General features: G+C 49.9%; 1 protein-coding gene across 1 annotated transcript in view; it reads left to right on the top strand.

Moving 5' to 3' along the window:
- Nucleotides 1-19,348, top strand: part of RNF216 (ring finger protein 216) — a 77,790-nt gene that overhangs the window by 48,472 nt on the left and 9,970 nt on the right. Inside the window, exon 15 of the mRNA XM_088527736.1 lies at nucleotides 18,548-18,645. Within this exon, the coding sequence (XP_088383862.1) occupies nucleotides 18,548-18,645 (98 nt within the window). The remainder of the gene's footprint in view (nucleotides 1-18,547; nucleotides 18,646-19,348) is intronic.

Below are 19,348 nucleotides of genomic sequence, written 5' to 3'. Positions count from 1 at the left end.
GGGAGCAAGTGAGCCTGAAATGGTTGCTTTCAACAAAAGCCAGCAGCAAGTAATCACAGCCTTGCAAGAGGTAAATTAAAACCGTGGCTTGCCTGGGAAACATGCACAGCTCAGCATCTTCCCTCCATAAATATTTCCTCGCTGTGCAATCTGTAACCCCTTCGGTGCTCAGCAGCTGTGCCCGTTGCGGCCTGCAGCCAGCCTGGGCACAGGATCTGCAGGGCAGAGGTTTTGGGCCATTGAGAACTGGGCTCGGTGGCCCTGGACCCTTCTGGCTGGGGAGGAGTCCAGAAGGGTTTGCACAAAACCAACCCAGATGCTCCACACGGTGCTGGGCAGCCGGGAATCCACATGGAGCAACCGTCGGTACAGGAGCATTAACGCTCTCCGTAGTCTCCTCAGTGCACCCCTTGCTCATCTCCCCTTTTTTCTTTTCCTTTTTTATTATTTTATCAAACCACCCTCATCTACAAAGAGATACTATGAAGTGGGCCTGGTTTTCAGGGTTAGCGAGCTGCCATAAGAGGGCTCCAGAGCCCCGTTCTTGAACACGGTCTTTTGTGGGCTGGTCTTCCCCTTTCTCTTTATCAGGTTATCCGAGCTGCTGCAGCAAAACCCTCTTGCACATGGTCCAAATATTTTCTTTTACTGCTCAGACTTGTTTTGAACCTGGTCTTTTTATTTTGACCAGAACGTTTATGCACAGTACTGAAATACCCCATGAGTACGGAAATGCCCCATACTTTTTAAGCTTGTTTCTTTGCCTGAGCACAGAAATTTGACTTTGTAAAGCTTCATTTTCTTGTAAAAATAATAGTAATAATTCACTACTATAAATATACCCCTCTAGTAGGAACTGTGTCTGTGGGAGGAGAGATTGAGGGGAGTTGTTCATGTTTCTGTAGGGTGCTGTGAGCTGTTGGTAGCAGCACAGGGAGGCTCTGAAATGGATTTTGGGGGCAGAGTCGAGAGTCAGATGTTACCATGACAATACAGATTGCAAGGGATGACTCTTCAGATGAAAGCATCATTTAAGAGAAAAATAAAGGGAAAAAAAAAAAGGAAAAGCAAAGTACTATTAGTCAAAAATATGGTATGAATTTTAGGTTCAGTAGAGGTGAAGCCACTTAAAAAAAGAAAGTAGGGACATAAATATTAATGCTGGCAATCTTCTTCCCCTTGGGGGTTAAGGGAACAACTAGAATATCCTGTAGGAGCCAGGCATCTTATGAGTAAGCATCCAGCAAGTTTTCCATGCAAATTTTTGGACATGCGGTAATGAGTTCCAGTAATAGCTCCCCGCTGACTCCTCACATCCCAGATATTGCAAGAATATGCACTGATAGTATGTTTACCAGTGCAGATACAGCTGCCAGTCTGGTACTCCAAGCACAGTGCAGATGGCCTGCTATTTATATTACTGTTGTGCCTAGAGCAGACTCCTCTGCATTGCACTATCTGGGGAAAAGTAAATGTCCACTGGCAGCTAGAAATTATCAGGACATTTTTACAGGAAGAATCGTGAAGTCCAGTTGACCTCGTCCCGTTCGAGTGGCTTTGTAGTAATCCCTGTGTTATCTTGTTTAGACAGAACATTTCTGATCTTGATGTGTGAATTCTTGTTAGGGATTGGTTTTATTTTGAGACATGCTCAGAATGGTATCTGAAGTTTTCTACTCTGATCGGACACTTACTGGTGAGTTTGTCCCTTTTTTGAAGGGGACAAAAAGTCAGATTTCTGTGCTGTGCAGAAGACAGCAAAGCAAACTGTTTTCACTCTCATTCTCCCAGAACTGTTTGGTAGGAAAGGCCTAAATTTATCCAGCTGCCTATAATTCAAAATGTGTGATGATTGCGCTGGTGCAGTAGCCTGTTGTGTCTTGTTCAGCACAAATAGAAACTCCAAGGAAGGAGAGGATAATTAGAAGCAATCCAGTGACTCTTGTGACTGTGTAAAAATAGAACTTTGTACGGATTTTTTTTAGCAGCCTCATGTCAAAAGCTATTTTTTTTTTCTGCATCAGAAAACAGTAGAATGAGGTCCCACACCTGTTTTTCTTCCTTTTCCTGTGAATATGATGTGCAATTAGGATCTTGCTTCATGAAACACTTGGCTTTGGAAGTCACTGACATGGCATCTCCTCTGTCTTGTTTAGGAGGGGGCATCAGCACCTGGTTGAGCTTGGCTTAGCAGGGAGTAGAACCCCATTTTGAGAAGAATATGCCTCAGAGAAGGTGTCCAAAGACACCTTGAAGCTATCCGGTGTTTGTCTGGGTGAACCAAGGTTTGACTTTGGTGTTTGGTCGGGTCTCGGGGAGGTTCACACTTGTTCCTATCTGCCTGTCCTGCAGGGAAGCTCTCACCCGGGACAAAGTTCATGGTGTTGATCGCGCTGCTCTGCCGGCCGCCCTTCCAAGCAAGAGCTTCCAGGCTGGGGGCAAAAACAGGAAGGGAAGGTTTTCGTTCTAATATAGTGTATCCTCTTTGCAATCCTGGGACGTGTGTGCATATACACACGCAGATGGGAATCAAAAGGCCTGACTGTAGGGTGGTCTGTACAGTCGCTCGCTCCAGCTGCCGGGCAGAATCGAAGCTGTCACCCCATGCCAGCTCATAAAGGTGCCTTTTCGCAGTGTGTGGCACAGAATTCAGGACAAATAAGTGTTTTTGAGAACAGAGCTTCTGAGGGTTGCTGTCTTTTTCTTGCTACAAGTCTTTGGTTTCAAGACACTGATGCTGGTAAGGGTTGCCCACACCATACAGTCATGCACATGACAACCACAGTAAGGAAGAAACTTAAGAGGCCTTCTGAGAAAGAAATTGTGCTGCTTTCACTTTCTTTAAAATACTTTTCTTTCCTTCTTCTTCTTCTCTATGCTGTTGCCTCTATATCGGCAACCTCCTCCCAAAAATCTATGAGAAATGTCTTGGGATTTTATCCGGTTCTGCAAGCGTTGCGCTGTTTTCCTTTCAAGTTTGTTGTTGAAGCTCGCATTCATGTTTTATTCTTCTGTAGTCATAATCAGTTTCGCGGTTGTGACCCCAATACCGCTGCATTTTTTTTAATATGTGATTCTGAAAGTGAAACCAGCACAAAATAATAAAATTGTCCTGTCAGCAGAGTGTAGGTGAAATGCAAGGTGTGCAGCACCGGCCACAGCCAGTAAGCAATTTTAAGCACAAGGCCATTTGGCCTTAATCTTTATGTACGTGTCTCTAAGTGCAGTGTTCAATAGCATAAAGGTAAGTGAATGCTTTTCTCTTCCTACTTTTTGTTTTAAGTTACTATTCCTGAATAAAATCACTTCTGGCTGCTCTTATTTTTGGAATGAGCATGTCCGCATCGAAGCTCAGGAATTCAGAATCTGCTCAGATGGGAGAGACGTGGGGGTTTGTTAAGCAAACATAAACATGTCCCAACCGAAAGGGCAAATGCATTCCTGATCAAAATGAAATTCTCAGCTTGTTAGGCATCGCGTTCCAGTAGATGCATAATTAAGGTTGTCTGGAAAGGAGTGTATTCAGTGCAGTGCATTGTGCAGCCCGAGTGCCCTCACTGAGCTTTCCAGGACCGTGGCACAAGCCCAGGATACAGTTTTCCGAAGAGTGCCTGATTTTGGCTGGAATTTTGCAGCTTTTTTTTTCCTCCTCTGTTTCTTTGTTGTTTTTCTTCCTTTGAAACAAGACATCAGACTGCAGAAAGGCACAGATGTCCTTGCCCACGTGCATCCCTGGTGGAAGCAGAAGACCCTTTAATTCTTCCAGGGGTGCCGGCCGTGGCCGGCGTGCCGGGTTTCCGGAGTTTTAAGGAAGTCGCTGAAGTTCCTCATTGTTGCCTCTCCTCTGCAGAAATGCAGCAGATGGGTCTTTTTTCCTTTTATGGCTAATAATGCTGGTTTCCCTTTGCAATAAAATCCCGGGTCAGAAGTGGAACCGAGAGCTCGGTCAGGAGGAAGGGGCTGGTCTTCCCAGCTCTCAATGGGTGGGGATGTCATTTGCGACATAGTAAATTCTCAGCTAAAATAAACGAGTTGCAACATCCTCCCAAAGGCTTAAGAGGGTATCGGGAAGCGTGACCATCCTTAACTTTATTGGGAAGAGGTTTATCCAGCCCAAGCCCTGCGGAGGATGATTTTCAGATGGGCTGATGGAGCTAGATAAGCAGGGGCGATAGCCGCTTTCTGATTTCTCTTTAGTGTTTTTTACAAAGTGAAGCATCTTGGCCGTTTATGGCTGTCTTGGAGTAGTTTTCTTCCTGGAACCTAATGAGCCATTTTATACTGCAGCTAATGTGGTCTTAGTGCTTAACACTTGGCACTGGCTTCACTCATTAGCTAAGAACAGGTAATGCCCATCTGGGTGGTAATTGCAGAGGGTGTTAGGAAGCCAAAAGCCAACTTTGTCAGCCAAAAAGGCCTTTCACAAATCATCCGTGGCTTCAAACGTTTAGGTGAATCTGAACCTTAGAAGTACTTAGAAGTACTCTTAAGAAGAAAAAAAAAAAAAAACCTCTCTCCAATTTCTTGCTACAAAGTGCTTCATATCCTGTTTCACGACTTTAATGCAAATGGCTGGTTTGGCAAGTCATTTAAATTGCTTGATTTAGAAGTAGCTCAGCTCTTGTTTCTTACCTATGAAACCCGTTGGCTGCTGCTGTAGTTCCAGGTGCTGTTCAGCACTTTAGCTCTGAGACAAGGAGACAGAAAGGAGCTGGTTAGGAGAGGCCCTTGTGATGTTCTCCCAAGGGTTGTAAGCTTTGCTTGGCTTTTAGGAGCTGCTGAGCTGCACGGAATGGTTCATTTACAGCTCCCTCCACTCTTTCCCCTGGCAGGCAATTGAAAGATTGTTCATACCCTGGTCAAACTGGTTGTTATTTTCCTACCTACACCTTTGAACTAATGACTTGGACACTCAGTGTGGTGGATATGGGCTCGTAAGACTGCTTTGGTGAGTTGTAGGGCTGGTGTTTAATTCTAACCACCCCTTCTCTAATAACTTTCACCCATGGGTGTCTGACTGGGGCTCCTCTTCTAGAGAAGAGGTCCTCTTTGCTGTGTTTTTGTCTGTAGGAAGAGCAGCCCCTTTCCCTTGGATAAAAGCCTTTGCCCTAGGGCTGCTGGCGGGGCAGTAGGAGCTGGAATGCTCCCCCACGTCATGGGGAAGCAGTTTGGAAATGGTTTTCAGTAGCAACTGCACATTCTTCAGCTGTGATTTAACAGTGGTGTGTTTGTGGTTGCTCTTCCCCCCCATCTTTACACAAGAGGTCCTGTTCCAACACTAAGAAAGGTCTCCAGAAAGCTTACTGGCCCAGGGAAATAAATACAGAGTCTAAAAACAGTTCTGGGCTTGGGGAAGTAGTCAAAGCCAGACTTGTATTTAGAAATTTCCTTTGTTCATTGTGCTGCCAAAGTTACTGATTTCAGCTCTTGGAGTCCCAGGAGTTTTTCCCTTTGGGACTGGGTATCGGCTGAGGGTGTGTTACCCCTTCCTCTAGAAGGAGCTCCACGGACATGATAACCTTAATCCAGCCTTTTGCTTGCTGTTTAGGATTATCCTATCTGGATTCTTATGTACGTTCAAAGTGCTCTCTGCTTGATTTTTGCTTTATTTTTTCCTGCGTGACACGGAGCAGAGCCCTGAGCAGGGCTGCAGGGAGGCAGCATGTACCCCATGCCCAGCAGGTGCCAGATTTGGGACCTGAAGAGCGTTTTTCAAAGGGGAATGGATGAAGCTGATGTTATTTAAGGTACCGACAGCCGTCGGCTTGGTTTGCAGCGAGGGGAAGGGCTGCACTCCATCCCTCCAAGCATCCTGCAGTCCCCCGAATCCGCAGCACGAGGAGTTTTCCTCATTCCTTCCTTTCCCCCTGCCAAATGAGCCCGGGTTCTCCCCCTTGAAATCAAATTGACACCAGTGGCACAGTGCAAAATATTCGGGTTTGTTTTGCTTTGTGGTTAGGTCAGAGCAGAAATTACTGGTGCTACTCAGGAATTACTGTCATTTCTCAAGCAGATCCCTGGAGACTTTTTTTTTCCTTGTCTGTTACAGAAAATAGACTTGCAACATCTCTAGTCTGTCAGCTAGTCATGCCATGAAAAAAATTGGACAGTGCGTTTAATTAAGCTCATTTGGTGCTATGCTGGAGCATGGGGAGAACAGCAGTAATGATCTCGCATCAGTGTTGGTAGCAGAAAGGGAACCGCTCTGCAGGGGTTGTGCAACAGAGTAGAAAGCAAAAAGCATTGCAGCTTTTTCTTCCCGTCTCGCTTCTGTTCACGTGAGCTGCCTTAGCAATGCGGAAACTACACGAATGTCTCGGTGTTGGCGACGCTTGGTTTTTATCTCGGCTTTCCCTGCCTCCTGCCTGGTCTCATTTGCTTGTGCAGGAGCAAGGGCGTCTTGCTGCCCATCTCCTGCTTCAGAGCAAGGAGAAGCTCCCCTTGGGATTGCTAATTTATTCTCAATTGAGTAATTTACAATGATCCGAAATGGCAGTCCTCTTTTTGCAAAGTGTTTCCAAACGCTGGATTTTTCTGAGAGTTTTTTTAAAAAAAAAAAAAAAAAACAAGGATTTAAAAGGAATTATAAGACTTAATCCAGTTAATCTGTAATTTAATTGCTATTTTACATTTATGCCGAATTAACCTTTATTCCCAAATAGCCTGGCTATTGCAGCACCAGCACTTGTAACACTGCTGCGTGTCCCGGCTCATCGACTTTGGTCAAGGTTAGACCAGTCTGGATGTCTAGGGGACAAGGAGGGACTTGCACCCGCCGTGGGGCCGGTCTCGTCCTCCCTCGGGGCCCTCCGTGGGGCTCCCGTGGCCGCGGAGCCTTCGTGGCAGCAGGACCGAGCGGAGGCTGCGGCAGCGTTTGGGTTTGATCCGTGTCGTCCTGGCAGAACAGGCCGCCAGCAGGTCCCGTGGGAAGCGTGGGGTGGATCAGGGAGTCGTCGGCCGAGCGCTGCCACGGGGAAGAGGTAACGCAGCGGCTTCCCTGGGAGCTGGGTAGGCCCCGATGTCGCAGCGATGCCTCCAGCTCTAGAGCTGTTAGGTTTTTCCCTTGGTGTTTCTGTATCGTTTCAGGCCTCCGGCAGTTTTGAGGCTGCTCTGTCAGTGCCTGGCGTTGGGGGTCTCGGTGCCGGTTGGGCCACGGCTGCAGGGAGCAATGACACACACGGGGCAAAGGTGGTCGGGGTGTTTTTCCACCTTGCGAGGCCTCCTCGAGGTAAGAGGAGGTCTTGGCTCTCTGTATGCTCCCATTCTGCCCTCTCCTGTGTCTTTTTGCCCTCAGAGCAGCTGTTTCCTGGGCTCATCTGCTCCCTCTGGCCCAGGGGAAGTGTGTGGCTTCCGACGGAGCCCCGGGGTTGGCAACCACCCTTCGGAGGGCTCGGAAAACCATCCCGAAGCTGCCGCTATCCCAGCTGGGCTCGGCCTGGGCCCCACGGGTGTTTTGGGCACCAAAGGAAACAGCAGCGACGTGTGGGCGCTCTGCTGTGTTTTGGTGTAAGCTCATTCCTCCGGTATCTCCCGTTCTTTAAACAAGCCTTTGCAGCGTTTACACTGCGCGGAAGGAAAGCCGGTGTGTTTGCATTAGAAATGAGGGTATAAGCTGCTCTTTCCATGCAGCACTTCTCGGTGGTTCTGCTTTTTTCTCTTTTTAAATGTGAACATGTTGCTCTTTCTGCCCAGGGTATTTCAGCAGGCTGCTAGCAGGGACCATCGGCTCCGCTTTTACTACCAGCTTATTTTAGCCTAGCAAACGAGTGGCAGATGACTCAGTGTCATGCTGGAGGATGTGGAAGATGGAGGTTTGTAGAGGGATGGCTAGAGAGCCGCGTACATGGCTGCCCAGCAGGCCTGCTCAATTCCAGCCTTCAGGTTTCAGTGAAAGAACAAAGGGAGTGCTAACTAGGAGATAAGAAAGTAGACCAAGGTCAGAGGGAATAAAAGAGCTGTTGAACTAAAAGGATGAGCTAAACAAGTAAGGGGGGCTGTAAGGGTCTGAGTTAGATCATTGTCTACCAATTAGGAGCCTGTGTAATTACATCACTAATTGTTAAGAATCATATAAATGTACTGCATGAAAAGCTAATAAACGAAGTCAGTTCCAGCTTCTATGAAGTTGATGTCTGGCATTCCTGACCCGCTCCAAGCTGCAACAAGTGGCGCCCGAACAGGGACAAGATTCCGAACAGGGACAAGATTCCGAACAGGGACCTGGCACAACGGTGCGGGATTCCGGAGGACGACATACGGGTGCAGCCGAGTGATCCGACCAAGACGGGGACCGGAGCGGGTAAGCCGGCCGTGATTGCGCACACGGAGAAGACGGCGTTGGGGGGCAAGAAGCTGGGGCCCGTGACGGAAAGACGTCGTCAGGGAAGGGCTAGAAGCAGAGACCCCGGTGTACGTACAAAATGGAGCGAGAAGCTGCTGTACAATTGCTGCGGGACTTATTAGCAAAGAGGGAGGCAGCAGTGAGCATGAAGAAGCTGTATGAGCTGTATAAATGGGCTAGAGACAAGGGACACTTGCAAAGACCCAAGCTGAAGCGAGGGGGTTCTGAGCCCCACCATCGCCCAAAGGACATCACAGGGCCACCGCCGGATCGTGAGCCTCCCGAAGCTGCGAGCAGTGTACCTGTAAAAGCCTTTGCGAGCACTTCAGGAACGGGACCGCCACGCCACCGAAAACCGCTGGTGTCTGGAGATCCATTGCCAACCCCCCCCGCCCGCGTCCTCATCTGTGCCTGTGGCGCCTGCACTGTCTGTGCCCCCACTCCCGGACCACCCCAACGTGCCTAAGAACGGCCCGGCTGGGTCCAGGACTTGTTAGATCACCTTGAAAAAAGGAGAAGGAGGGCCGGGGAAGAGAAGGCGAATGAGATCAAGGAGACTTATGTTGCTGAGGGCTTGACAACAGCCAGGAGGGAGGTGCAGGGGGATTTGATCTGTCTTTTAAAGTGGGGGTTGGAGAATTGTAATGCTTTAAGTGAGGACAGAAACTGTTATTAGGGCTATTGTTTCTGTTTGCTATGTTCATCTCTATTATGTGTTGTATCCTTTGTATATTGATGCCGACACGAGGTATGGTTGAAAGGTGGAAATTTGTATGATCTGTAGAGTCATAAAATTGTTGTGCGAAACAGAATCCAAGACCTTGAGAAAGAAGATGTTTGCCTGCCCAGGCTGAGTGATAAGGAGCATGGAGGCGGCTGCTCAGCCAGGCTCACAGCCGACCTCCTCCAAAAGCAGCTGAAGGCGGCTGCTTGACCGGGCTTGTAGCCAACTTAATGGCAAACATCCTCTAAACTAATTTGAAGGTCAAAACACCGAGAGGGAGGAGATGAGAAAGGCAGGACCCTCAGACTGACGACTGCGACAATTTACTGGGATGCGCACCTGCGCACCCAGGAGGGAAGGTTATGTGATTGAAGGCGGAGTTTGTCCACCCCCCTGGTCTGCCTGCTGGCACGTACTGGCCCTACGTGGCAGGATGCACCGGGCATAAACAGATAAAGCAGAGCGTAAAGGGGGGGGGCGGTGAGACTCCTAACACTGAGACCCACGTTGTCTCTGCGGGGACGCCTGCCGAGTTGGGAGTCTGTCAGCAACCCTCTAATCTGCTAACTCAAGAGAATACTCAGTCTCAGTATCCTGCCAACAAGTATTACCTCATGAGTAATTAGGCATACTTTGCTTCTTTAACGTGCTTTCACCTGAATAGCCGTAGCCACTTTGTTCTGTGTGATTATTGCCGAATCCCAAACCCATTCGCAACCTAATTGGCAACGAGGATGGGACTTGGCAATTGAGACAGTGGAACTCACTAGTGGAGTGCACAGCTACGTGAGGTCGTGCCACTGGACAGAAATTGTGTTTGTGCTGTTTGTGTGTGTGGTCTTTAGATCTTTATTGTGTAATATATATATCAGCAGAGAGGGCTGAATAAGCACAACAGGAAAGTGCAGAATTTGAAAGAGGGAAAGCCAGGAATAACTCAGACTATGGCGTTCCCCCCCCCCCAACCAGTGGAGGACTGGGAGCCGTACTCTGACTTGTATCCTTGGAAAGAGACTAGGGAAGTACTTCAGCATGGGAAACAAGAATAAAGCGACGGCCAAGCTCCAGTGCAACTGGCACGGAAGGACCTGCAACAGTCCTTACAAATTGTAAAAGCCTCAATGCTACTGGAGCGGGGGCCTCCTTAATATATAGAAATCCCAAGCAATTTCTGGGGAGGAAACCAAATTGAAGCTATGCAAACATAAATAGAAATGGAAATCGTGAACCTTTCAAAATGATTGGGACATCTTAATAATCGATTTGAAAGATTGTTTTTTCACCATACTATTGCATCCTGAGGACCATGACATAGTGGAACGTATGAACCAAACGCTGAAATGCCAGCTATAAGAAAAAAAAAAAAAAAGAAAGAAAAAAAAAAGAAAAGAGAGAAAAAAAAGGAAAAGAAAAAGAGAAAAAAAAGAAAAAGAAAAAAAAAGAAAAAAAAAGAAAAAAAAAAGAAAAAAGGGGAAAAAAGGGGAAAAAAAAAAAAAAAAAAAAAAAAAAGAGAGGAGAATTGGGAATTATGCCTGCAGAAAAATTGGCAAGAGCAGAATATGTTTTAAAATTTTTGAGATTACCCCAGGACAGCCTAGTCCCTCTGATGGTCAAACACAGGGCTGGGCTAAAGGGAGCCCTGACAGAAGTAAAGTCGGGTCCGTGTAAGATGATGCTGAGAGACTGGAACATGGGAAAATGGATGGGACCTTTGGACTTGATAACCTGGGAAAAAGGGTATGCTTGTATCATTACAGATGCTGGAACCAGATGGGTGCCAGCAAAATGGGTGAGACCTTGGCTGGAAACAAACTCACATACATCAGATGTAGCAGGCAAACAGCTGGTACCCTAGCGGTGGGAAGTGTGAGCCTGCAGAACATCATGAGAGGAAGAAGTGTCCTGTACTACTAAGCAGGCCTTGCTGGTACAAAAGAAAAAGGGGGAATTGTAGAGGGATGGCTAGAGAGCCGCGTACATGGCTGCCCAGCAGGCCTGCTCAATTCCAGCCTTCAGGTTTCAGTGAAAGAACAAAGGGAGTGCTAACTAGGAGATAAGAAAGTAGACCAAGGTCAGAGGGAATAAAAGAGCTGTTGAACTAAAAGGATGAGCTAAACAAGTAAGGGGGGCTGTAAGGGTCTGAGTTAGATCATTGTCTACCAATTAGGAGCCTGTGTAATTACATCACTAATTGTTAAGAATCATATAAATGTACTGCATGAAAAGCTAATAAACGAAGTCAGTTCCAGCTTCTATGAAGTTGATGTCTGGCATTCCTGACCCGCTCCAAGCTGCAACAGAGGTTAGCAGGTCAGAGAGCTGTTTTCGGTTTGTCTGCCCTAAATGCTACAGCTGCAAGGCTGCTTCGCCTCCCGGGCAAGGCAGCTCAAACCAAGAGCTTCTTAACCCGGGGACAAAAGTTGTCCCCTCTCCTCCTGTCAGCCCAGGTTTTTCCTGGGGAGGAGCAGGTAAAGGGGGATACAGCACCACGCAAGCGTTTAAAATGGTCTGAACTTTGGAGATGTTGGAGAGGTCAGGTATTACTTTGCTTTCGTTTTTCTGTCGCACTGTTGGTTTGGTGAGGTCCTGTGTCGTTATGGTCAGCCTAAAACGAGTGTTTTGCCTGCAGGGTTTCTCCTCGACTAGGTTTGCTCATGTGTGTGTTACATAAACCTAGTCTCCATGCTCCTGGTGATGGAAGAGGGGACATCTGGAATTGAGTTCCTCGTGCAATTCTTTCATAATCTCATGAAATACAGGAAACAGCAGGGAGAGAGAGGAGTAATACAGGGCATCCCCAGTCTGCTTATTCCGAGAGACTTTCTCCGGTTCTTGCCATGTAAAGCAGTGCTATGGGTTTGTCTGAGGGCAGAAATCACTTAGCATCTGATGGTGCAAGAGGGAAGTTTCAAAACGAGCTCAGTCATCATTGCTCGGCCCAGTCTTACAATGCGTCATTAGCCGATGTGAATTGTGCTCGTGAACGAGATACGGGGCTTTAGCTACTCCTCGACCTCCCTGATATCCTTGGGTGCTGCCTCTCGAGTGGCCTTCCAGATGTAGCCGTTAAAAATCACATCGTGTTGCAAGCTGGATCGGGTACCCAAGGGCCTATCTAGTCTGACACCGTTTCCACCACGTGCCTTCCCCAGTGAGTGCCACTGTCCCCAGGCCCTGATAACTTCCCAGTTTAGGGATTTAGCTCTTGCAAACAGCCTCCCTCTTTGCACGGGTTGTATGGAGGACTCAACAGACAGCGCCGTGCTCCTCTGTAAAACAATCTGCATTTAGGAGGGACATGCAGCGTGCTCAGCCCTCGAGTGCTTTGAACTAGCCAGCGGGTGTTTAATTATTTACTTCAGCTGATAAAACTTATAGCCGTTACCTGCTATCAGTCTAGCGAATCTACAAGCCACGGTTTACAACTACATATGGGACTCGACTAGCAGATACTGTTTCTCCAGCTTCCTGCCGTAGTAAAGCACAAAAAATGACTTCAGGTATGCTAATTTAAGCAAAGTTTTCAGCGTGAGGTCACGGGCTATATTTAACCCACTATATAAGTTAACCGAGCGGCTTGGTTTCCTCTGCTGCACGGCGAGACGGCTCGGGGTGGCGGATGGTGGCCTTGGGAAGGGTCCCCAAGCTGCTCCGTCCTGTCGTCTCCCTCCTTAACTGCCCACGGGGCTGCAAAGAGGCTAAATGCAGCACCCGGCTGCTGGGGCTGGGGGGCGGCTTTGGAGAAAACGGCTCTTTAGGGGAAGAGTCATCCCTAGGAGACCAACTTGTTGCTCATTCCGGGGGAAGGTGTCCTGGTGTCACACGTGTGATGCAAACGCTGCTGTGCCTGTTTGCACCACCCGCTTGAGATCTGCCCCAGGCGTCTGCGGTGCTTGAGGGGAAGACGTTGTGAAACAGCTATTTGGTTCAAAACAGCCCAAATAGCAACATTCTTTCAAGCTTTGTACAAGTTCAAATCAAAGCACAGTCCTTTCCAGAAAAAAAAAAATCTCCATTTCTCTTATATTCCAGTTATATTCCAGTGAGGGAGGGAGAGCCCAGCAAGCATCTCTCCTGCAAGTGCAGTTTCTGCCTTGGCCAGAGGTGGGCTCATGCCGACAGCAAGCAGGATTTCCGTGCATGAAGCTGCAGATATTTATATTTTTTGTGCTGTAGATCTCTAGCCACTGCAGCGAGAACAGCGGTTAATCTGGCCTTTCAAAGTCAAGCTCCGGGGAGGGGAAAAGCCTGCTTTGGTTTTCTAGATGTGTTGCTGGGACTTGTGTATCGCACAGAGGAGAGGTAGGGCTTCTGGCTTAAAAACAGGCTTAAAAAGAAAAGCCCAGCTTGCAGGCAGGGGGACCAGAGTGTCTGGGGTTGCTGAATTTCAGGTGGCCCAAACCTTCGTGGGACCTGCCCCCCTGCCTCTTGAAGGTTTTTTCCCTCACTGTTTCTGAAAGCAAATGGATATTGCAGGTTTCCAGCATCAAGGAAGAAGGCAGGGAGTACAACAGGCTCAATTTAACAAAATTAGCATGTAAAAAAGAGGAATTTTTGGTCAGGCTCATGTTTTTAGTAACTAGCTTTAATACCTGGCAGTGAAAACTTTAACCAGCCTTTTTGATAAGTGTCAGATATGAACGTGAATCTTCCTTATCTAGTTTTAACTCTTCACCCTTGCAGATCTGCACTTGTGTTTCCATACAGACACATCTTGGAGGCTAAAGCGGGGCCGCGTCCTTGCTCCATTCCCGCCATGAGTGAGGTTTTCCTTTGGTTTTCCTGGGCTTCCCGGGGCTCGGGCCCTCCTTGGGGCGGGAAGGGGTGCGCTGAGGCCGGCGGCCGCTGAGCGGCAGCGCTGCCCGGGGAACGGCCGCTTCCCGAGGGCCGGGAAGCGCCGGAGCAAGCGCCACTTTCCTGCCAGCTGGCCCGGAGCCCCGCGCTGGCCCCTCGCGCCGCCGCGGTGCCTTTCGCTGCGGATGGAGCGGGCTGGCCCTGGGGTCCCCTTTCCTTGCATTGCATCTCGGTGCCTTTCTGTAAAACGCACAAACAAAAGGGTTCTCCCACCAAAATGGGTTGAACGGGACTGCGTCTGTTTAGCCCAAGCTTGAAGTAAGAAATCGCAGGAACGGGCCTGAAGGGGTTTGCTCGTGAGAGTTAATCTCCGCTTAAAACTGCGCTCGTTTGGCTCGTTCTGCATCCCCTCTAGCCGAGGTCAGCGCGGCTCCGCAAGCCGCAGACCTGCCGCAGGGAGCAGGGCTGCGGGTGCCTTCCCATTAGCCAGGAATTGCAGCTCTTTAATTACGCAGCGCAGCAGGGCCGGCCCCGCGGTGCCGTTGCGGCCACATCTGCTTTGGGGTAAGACTCGGCCCGCGCGGCTTTCCCGAGGGCAGGAAGCAGCGGAGCGGCCGTCTCCGCGCCGCGTCCCGCCGGGCACCGCGTGGCCGTGCCGTAGCTTTGACCTCGGCACGAGCCTTGCAGGGGCGCGGGGAGAAACCCTCCATCCCGTGCGCGATCGGCGGGAAGGCCGCGTCCTCGGGGACGCAGCTGCACCGGGATTTAATTAACCGGCACATGGAGAGCTGGGGCCGGACCGTGCTCGGAGCCGCCCCCGAGCCGCACCATGGCTGCCTCACGGATTGCCTGTTGGATGTGGGGGCTGCTTCTTTCCCCCCTCCTTCGTGGTGCTTAGTCAGTGAACGGCTTCATCTCTGCTCCTAGCGCAGAGCCGGGCACGCGGATTTGCCCGCGGAGCCGGCTCTGCCACCTGATGTTTGCGTCCCCGCGGCCTTTGTCTGGGCTGAAACGGCAACAAACAGCAGCCTGAGGGACGGGGAGCCTGGCAAGGACGCGTTGGGTCTTTGTGTTTTGGGTTTTTTTATCCCTTCTCCTTGATATGTGGGCTGAGCCTTGAAGACAGTTTTGTGTTTGGTGGCTTTTTGTCTTGTAGTGGAGGGTGGAGTCAAAAAAATATGTGCAGAGTGCTCTGCAGCTGCAGCATCCCCTGCAAGGCTTGGAGGTGCCCAGGATGCTCGCAGGCCCTTGGGAAACTCTTCACCCTCGTCAGCAGGCGCTGCGGGAGCGCAAAGGACCTCCAAGCATCGAGGTGCCCGTGGCTAAAGCAAGCGGCCTGCGGAGAGCCCATCGCTGACCCTGGGAACAGAGGATCCTCCCGAACCCAAACATGTTTGTGTTAATCACGGCCGCTTCCCGTCGGCCGGCGAGCGGAAGCGCAGCCGCTGCCTCTACCAGATGCGGGGCGAGGAGATTACGGCGCGTGATTAAACACCCTCTCCATCACGTCCTCCTCGCGGCTCTCCCGGCCCGGCACGCTCGTGGCCTGTCCCAGGCTGCGTGCCAAGCCTGGGCAGATGTAACAGGCGGGAGATACTTAATCTCCCGCATCCGTGCCGGTTTGGGAACCGCTCGCCGGAGCCAAGGCGGCTCCGGACGCGCTGCCCCTGTGCGAACAGGGCCTGCCTGGCAGGAGGGACGTGCAAAGAACCATATGGAGCTCACACCACCCAGAAATGAGTGCTTGAGCTGAAAAGCAGCTAAATTAAAACAAAATATGCTTTCCCACGTTAGCTTCCCCAGTGTGGTTATACCAGAGCGCTCGGCAGATGAGGTGCTGGCCAAAACCTTGGATGGGATTTTATTTTTTGTGGACTTGCTTTTGACTGTTGCAGTTTGAGGAGCAGCTTCCAGGGGGTGGGAAGGAGGTGGTCCCTCTCCGCATGGATTTCCAGGCTGCCTGCTATTGTGGTAGCAACTCTTGGCGCCAAGTGCTGCTCTTATAATAGAAATAATCTAGGCTGGCTGCAAAAAATCAGCCATCCCATTGTGTGTTTAGGTAAATTAATATGGTAATGGCAGAGGACGCTGCTTTATCAAACAAAAAGCTGTTTCTGCAATAAAAGAGCCCTCTGTGGAACTTGTGCAGAGATCGGAATTGCAATCAGGTCGGATATGTAAAACCCTCATCAGCCTAGCGGGTTCGATTCAAATAAGAGAAGAAATTGAAAAGGTCATTTTTCTTGGGAGACAGCTGTGATCTTAGTGCTTGGGTGCAGCGCTGGAGCAGCTGCATTTGTGTGTGAATCATAGGCCTCCTCTCTGCCTTTGTCTGCCAGGCTCCAATTTAACATCCTGAAACTGTTAAAAATGTGCCGTTGTCTTGGCTGGATCGGGGAGAAAAGCCGCGTTGAGCCGCAGTAACGGCACACATGTTGTCCGTTTTCCCTGGTATCCATTTTGTAGAGGATGTGACTTGGCTGCAGGCAGCTCGTGGGGTGAAATTCATGGTTTAGAATCCCCAGAGATGGCTTCTTTGGGAGAACGTGGCAGGCAAACTGCAGGGCTCTCCTTGGGTTTGCCGCTCGCCACGGCAAGCGCATCCTGGGGAGGATCTTGGGAATATCCTAGTAAACCAGAGGACGGGACACCCCTTACCCTGGGGTGCTACCGCTGTTGGGAATCAGCTTGGCTCTACTTGCTCCGTTTTCCTTTCAGCTGTGGAGCAATGGGCTTTCCTGGGTGTGCAAGATGCCCCTTGACAAATAAAGGCAACCCCAGCTCAAGGGAGAATGTTTTATTTTTAAATAACTGCAGGGTTCAAAGCAAGGATGGAGGTAGTATCCAAAGGGAATGGCTCGGTGCGGAGATATAAGTGGCACCATCTGCTTCGCCAGGGCATCATCTCCAATTCAGCGGCAAAGGAGGCTCCTGGAGTTTGGTAATTGGGAATAGTAGGCTCCTGGCTGGAAAGAGTGCCAGCCCTTCTGGCAAAAAGCTGCTAAGCCTCCGCTGCTGGCGTGTGAAAGCAAGTCTGTGCGTTAGGACTCCTGAGATGGTTTAACCCTTGAGGTGCTTGGGAGACACGCAGCGCTTTTGCTCTTGGCACAGCATCGGGTTGGGCGTCGAGAACGAAAGCGGGAGGCGAAGGCGTGCGGGATGCGACGCTTGGAAAACCAGCCGTGCGACGAGCGGCTCGCGAGGATTGATCACAGCGACGTAGTTATTGCCCCCTGAAACTCGTGGCTGCTTGGGGTGCGCGTGGTGGGTGCAGGTGAGCGCGCGGCGGCGCTGCCCGCGCTCGGGACGTGCCCCCGCGCGCTCGGTGCCCGCCGTGCCCCGGGCCTTGCGGCGCCGAAACGCAGCGGGCTCGGCCCTGTGGGCGAAAGGCCGAGCTGTTAACCACCTCGCAGCAAACACAAACACAAACAGGTCGCCCGTCGCAGCCCCTCCTCGACTTGGCAGCTTCGGCCTTGTGTTTGTTTGAGCGCTGATCAAAGGGTCTTGCTGCTTGCGTGCGGCTCGAGGCAGAGAAATGTGGGGCCTCAGGGAGAGCTCTTGATTAGACAATAGCTGCTTCTATCACCTATCTCCTATGCCCCATGTCCTCCTTAAGAATCAAAGGGAGGTAATGCCATCAAAAAGACCACCAAAAAAAAACCTTTGCGCAATTGTCACCTTTTAGCAGTGGTGTGACCAAAGGTGGCTTTGGGGACCTGCTTTGGCACGGAGGGGGAACGATGCTTCCCGGCCCACAGGCTTTCTTGCCGGAGGGAGATGTTGGGTTTGAGAGCCCGAGTCCTGGCAGTTCTAAAGATGAAACGGTTGGATTATGAAACGTGTATTTTTTCCAAGTTTGATTTGGATGGCTTTTAATCTTCCTCAAATTAAAGGAAAATCTCTTGTTTGACTCAAAACAAAATTATGTTTTCTTTGGACAGCCAAACAAAAAAAAAAAAATCAGCTCTCCTTGCAGTGCCAAGCCAGGTTCCCTTGCCAGCAGCGTCTCCACAGCTCTCCTGCTCCGCGTGGCTTCACCAGACACAGGCTTGTCACGTTCCTGAAGTGTTTACAAGAACAGGAGAGTTCAGGGACTTGCTCTAAGTTTAGTTCGGGTATTACTTCCAGTCTGGTTAAATTCATAAATATTTGTTCATATCCCACCTCAGTTTCATGGCCATTTGTCCACATCCTGCCTTTTAAGCAGTTTAGGTAGGCAAATGTATATTTTGTGAGGTTAAACAAAGCAGAATATAGATTTTTTTTCTGGTGTGCAAGGTGGAACAGGATTTCAGATGCAGCTGCAGAGCAGTGGCAAGCTTCCTGTCCCCCGCCGTCACACAGCCCTTTGCGTGAAGCCCCAGCCTTTTGCCAAGGGCACAGATGAAGGTGATGTGCTGTAGGATCATGGCTTGAGCCTTGCCATCTCCTCCTAGACATGCTGTGCTAACCTGGTGACTAGTTGTTTGGTGAATTTTAGTTGAACTGGGGCTTCTAGAGGCATTTTGTACCGTCTTCTGCTCTCTAGCAGAGCACAGACCTCCTGGGGCCTCCTAACAGCGCTGCCAACTTGCTCCAAAATGAGAATCTGTGGTTAGGTGGGAGAAGATAAGGGAATTCCTCCAGTCCCTAATTCCTGCAGGATATGCTGGGTCTTCTCTTCCTTTAATATGTGTTCTCTTCCCCAGGAAACATGTCGAAAGTGTCAGGGGCTGTGGAAGGAGCACATGAACCTCACCTGCGAGCAACTGGCTGAGAAAGATGACATCAAGTACAGGACGTCCATGTAAGTGAATCCTGCAGCTGGCAAAAACAGGGGGATTGATAAACTTGTCACGGCCCGGGACAAACTCTGGGATGGGTGGAAGTAAGGAACCTCACTGCTCGTGACTAATGGAGCCCGAAAATTCCCTGCGTGTCATTCCCTTCCATCAGGGAGGTCCCAGGGATACGAGCCGAGCGATTGGAAGGCTTCTCGGGTTTCTTTCTGTGAAAAATACTTGGCAGTGGATCTGAGCGGTAACACAAGAACATGGGAGAGTTGTCACCAGCCCAGGCTGCTCTGCGGCCAGCCCGGTGTCTCGCAGACTGGCACCTGGTCGTGCTCAGAAGTGAGAAACCTCCGTTACGTGTCGCTTCCCTTTCCGTTACGTGTCGCTTCCCCCTTGGTCAGGGCAGAAGGGAGGTGTTGCACGGAAGCATATTGAGTCAGTAACTGGTTTATTATTGAAAATCTGTCCTGGTGCCCGAGTGCTCAGGCATGGTTTGCTCAGCTGCTGTTCTCTAGTTTCGTAGAGGGGGATGTGTTTTCTCTTTTCTCGCGTACATTTGTATCTGGCATAACCAGTCATACCCCTTTTTTTCCAGAAATCTGTACAGAATTGAATACTCGTGTGAAATCCTGAGTGTTTCCATAAAATCTTTTGAACTCTGATCTCTTACTGCTGCTGTAAATGACAGAATCATTTGGCACTAGGAAACGAGCTGGG

The sequence above is a fragment of the Tinamus guttatus genome, unplaced genomic scaffold (genome assembly GCF_059628265.1).
Source record: "Tinamus guttatus ecotype Peru unplaced genomic scaffold, ASM5962826v1 Tinamus_guttatus_pri_ptg000291l, whole genome shotgun sequence".
Taxonomy (NCBI): Eukaryota; Metazoa; Chordata; class Aves; order Tinamiformes; family Tinamidae; genus Tinamus; species Tinamus guttatus.
Note: the sequence above shows the minus strand (reverse complement) of the source record. Positions and strands in the feature narration are given on the sequence as shown.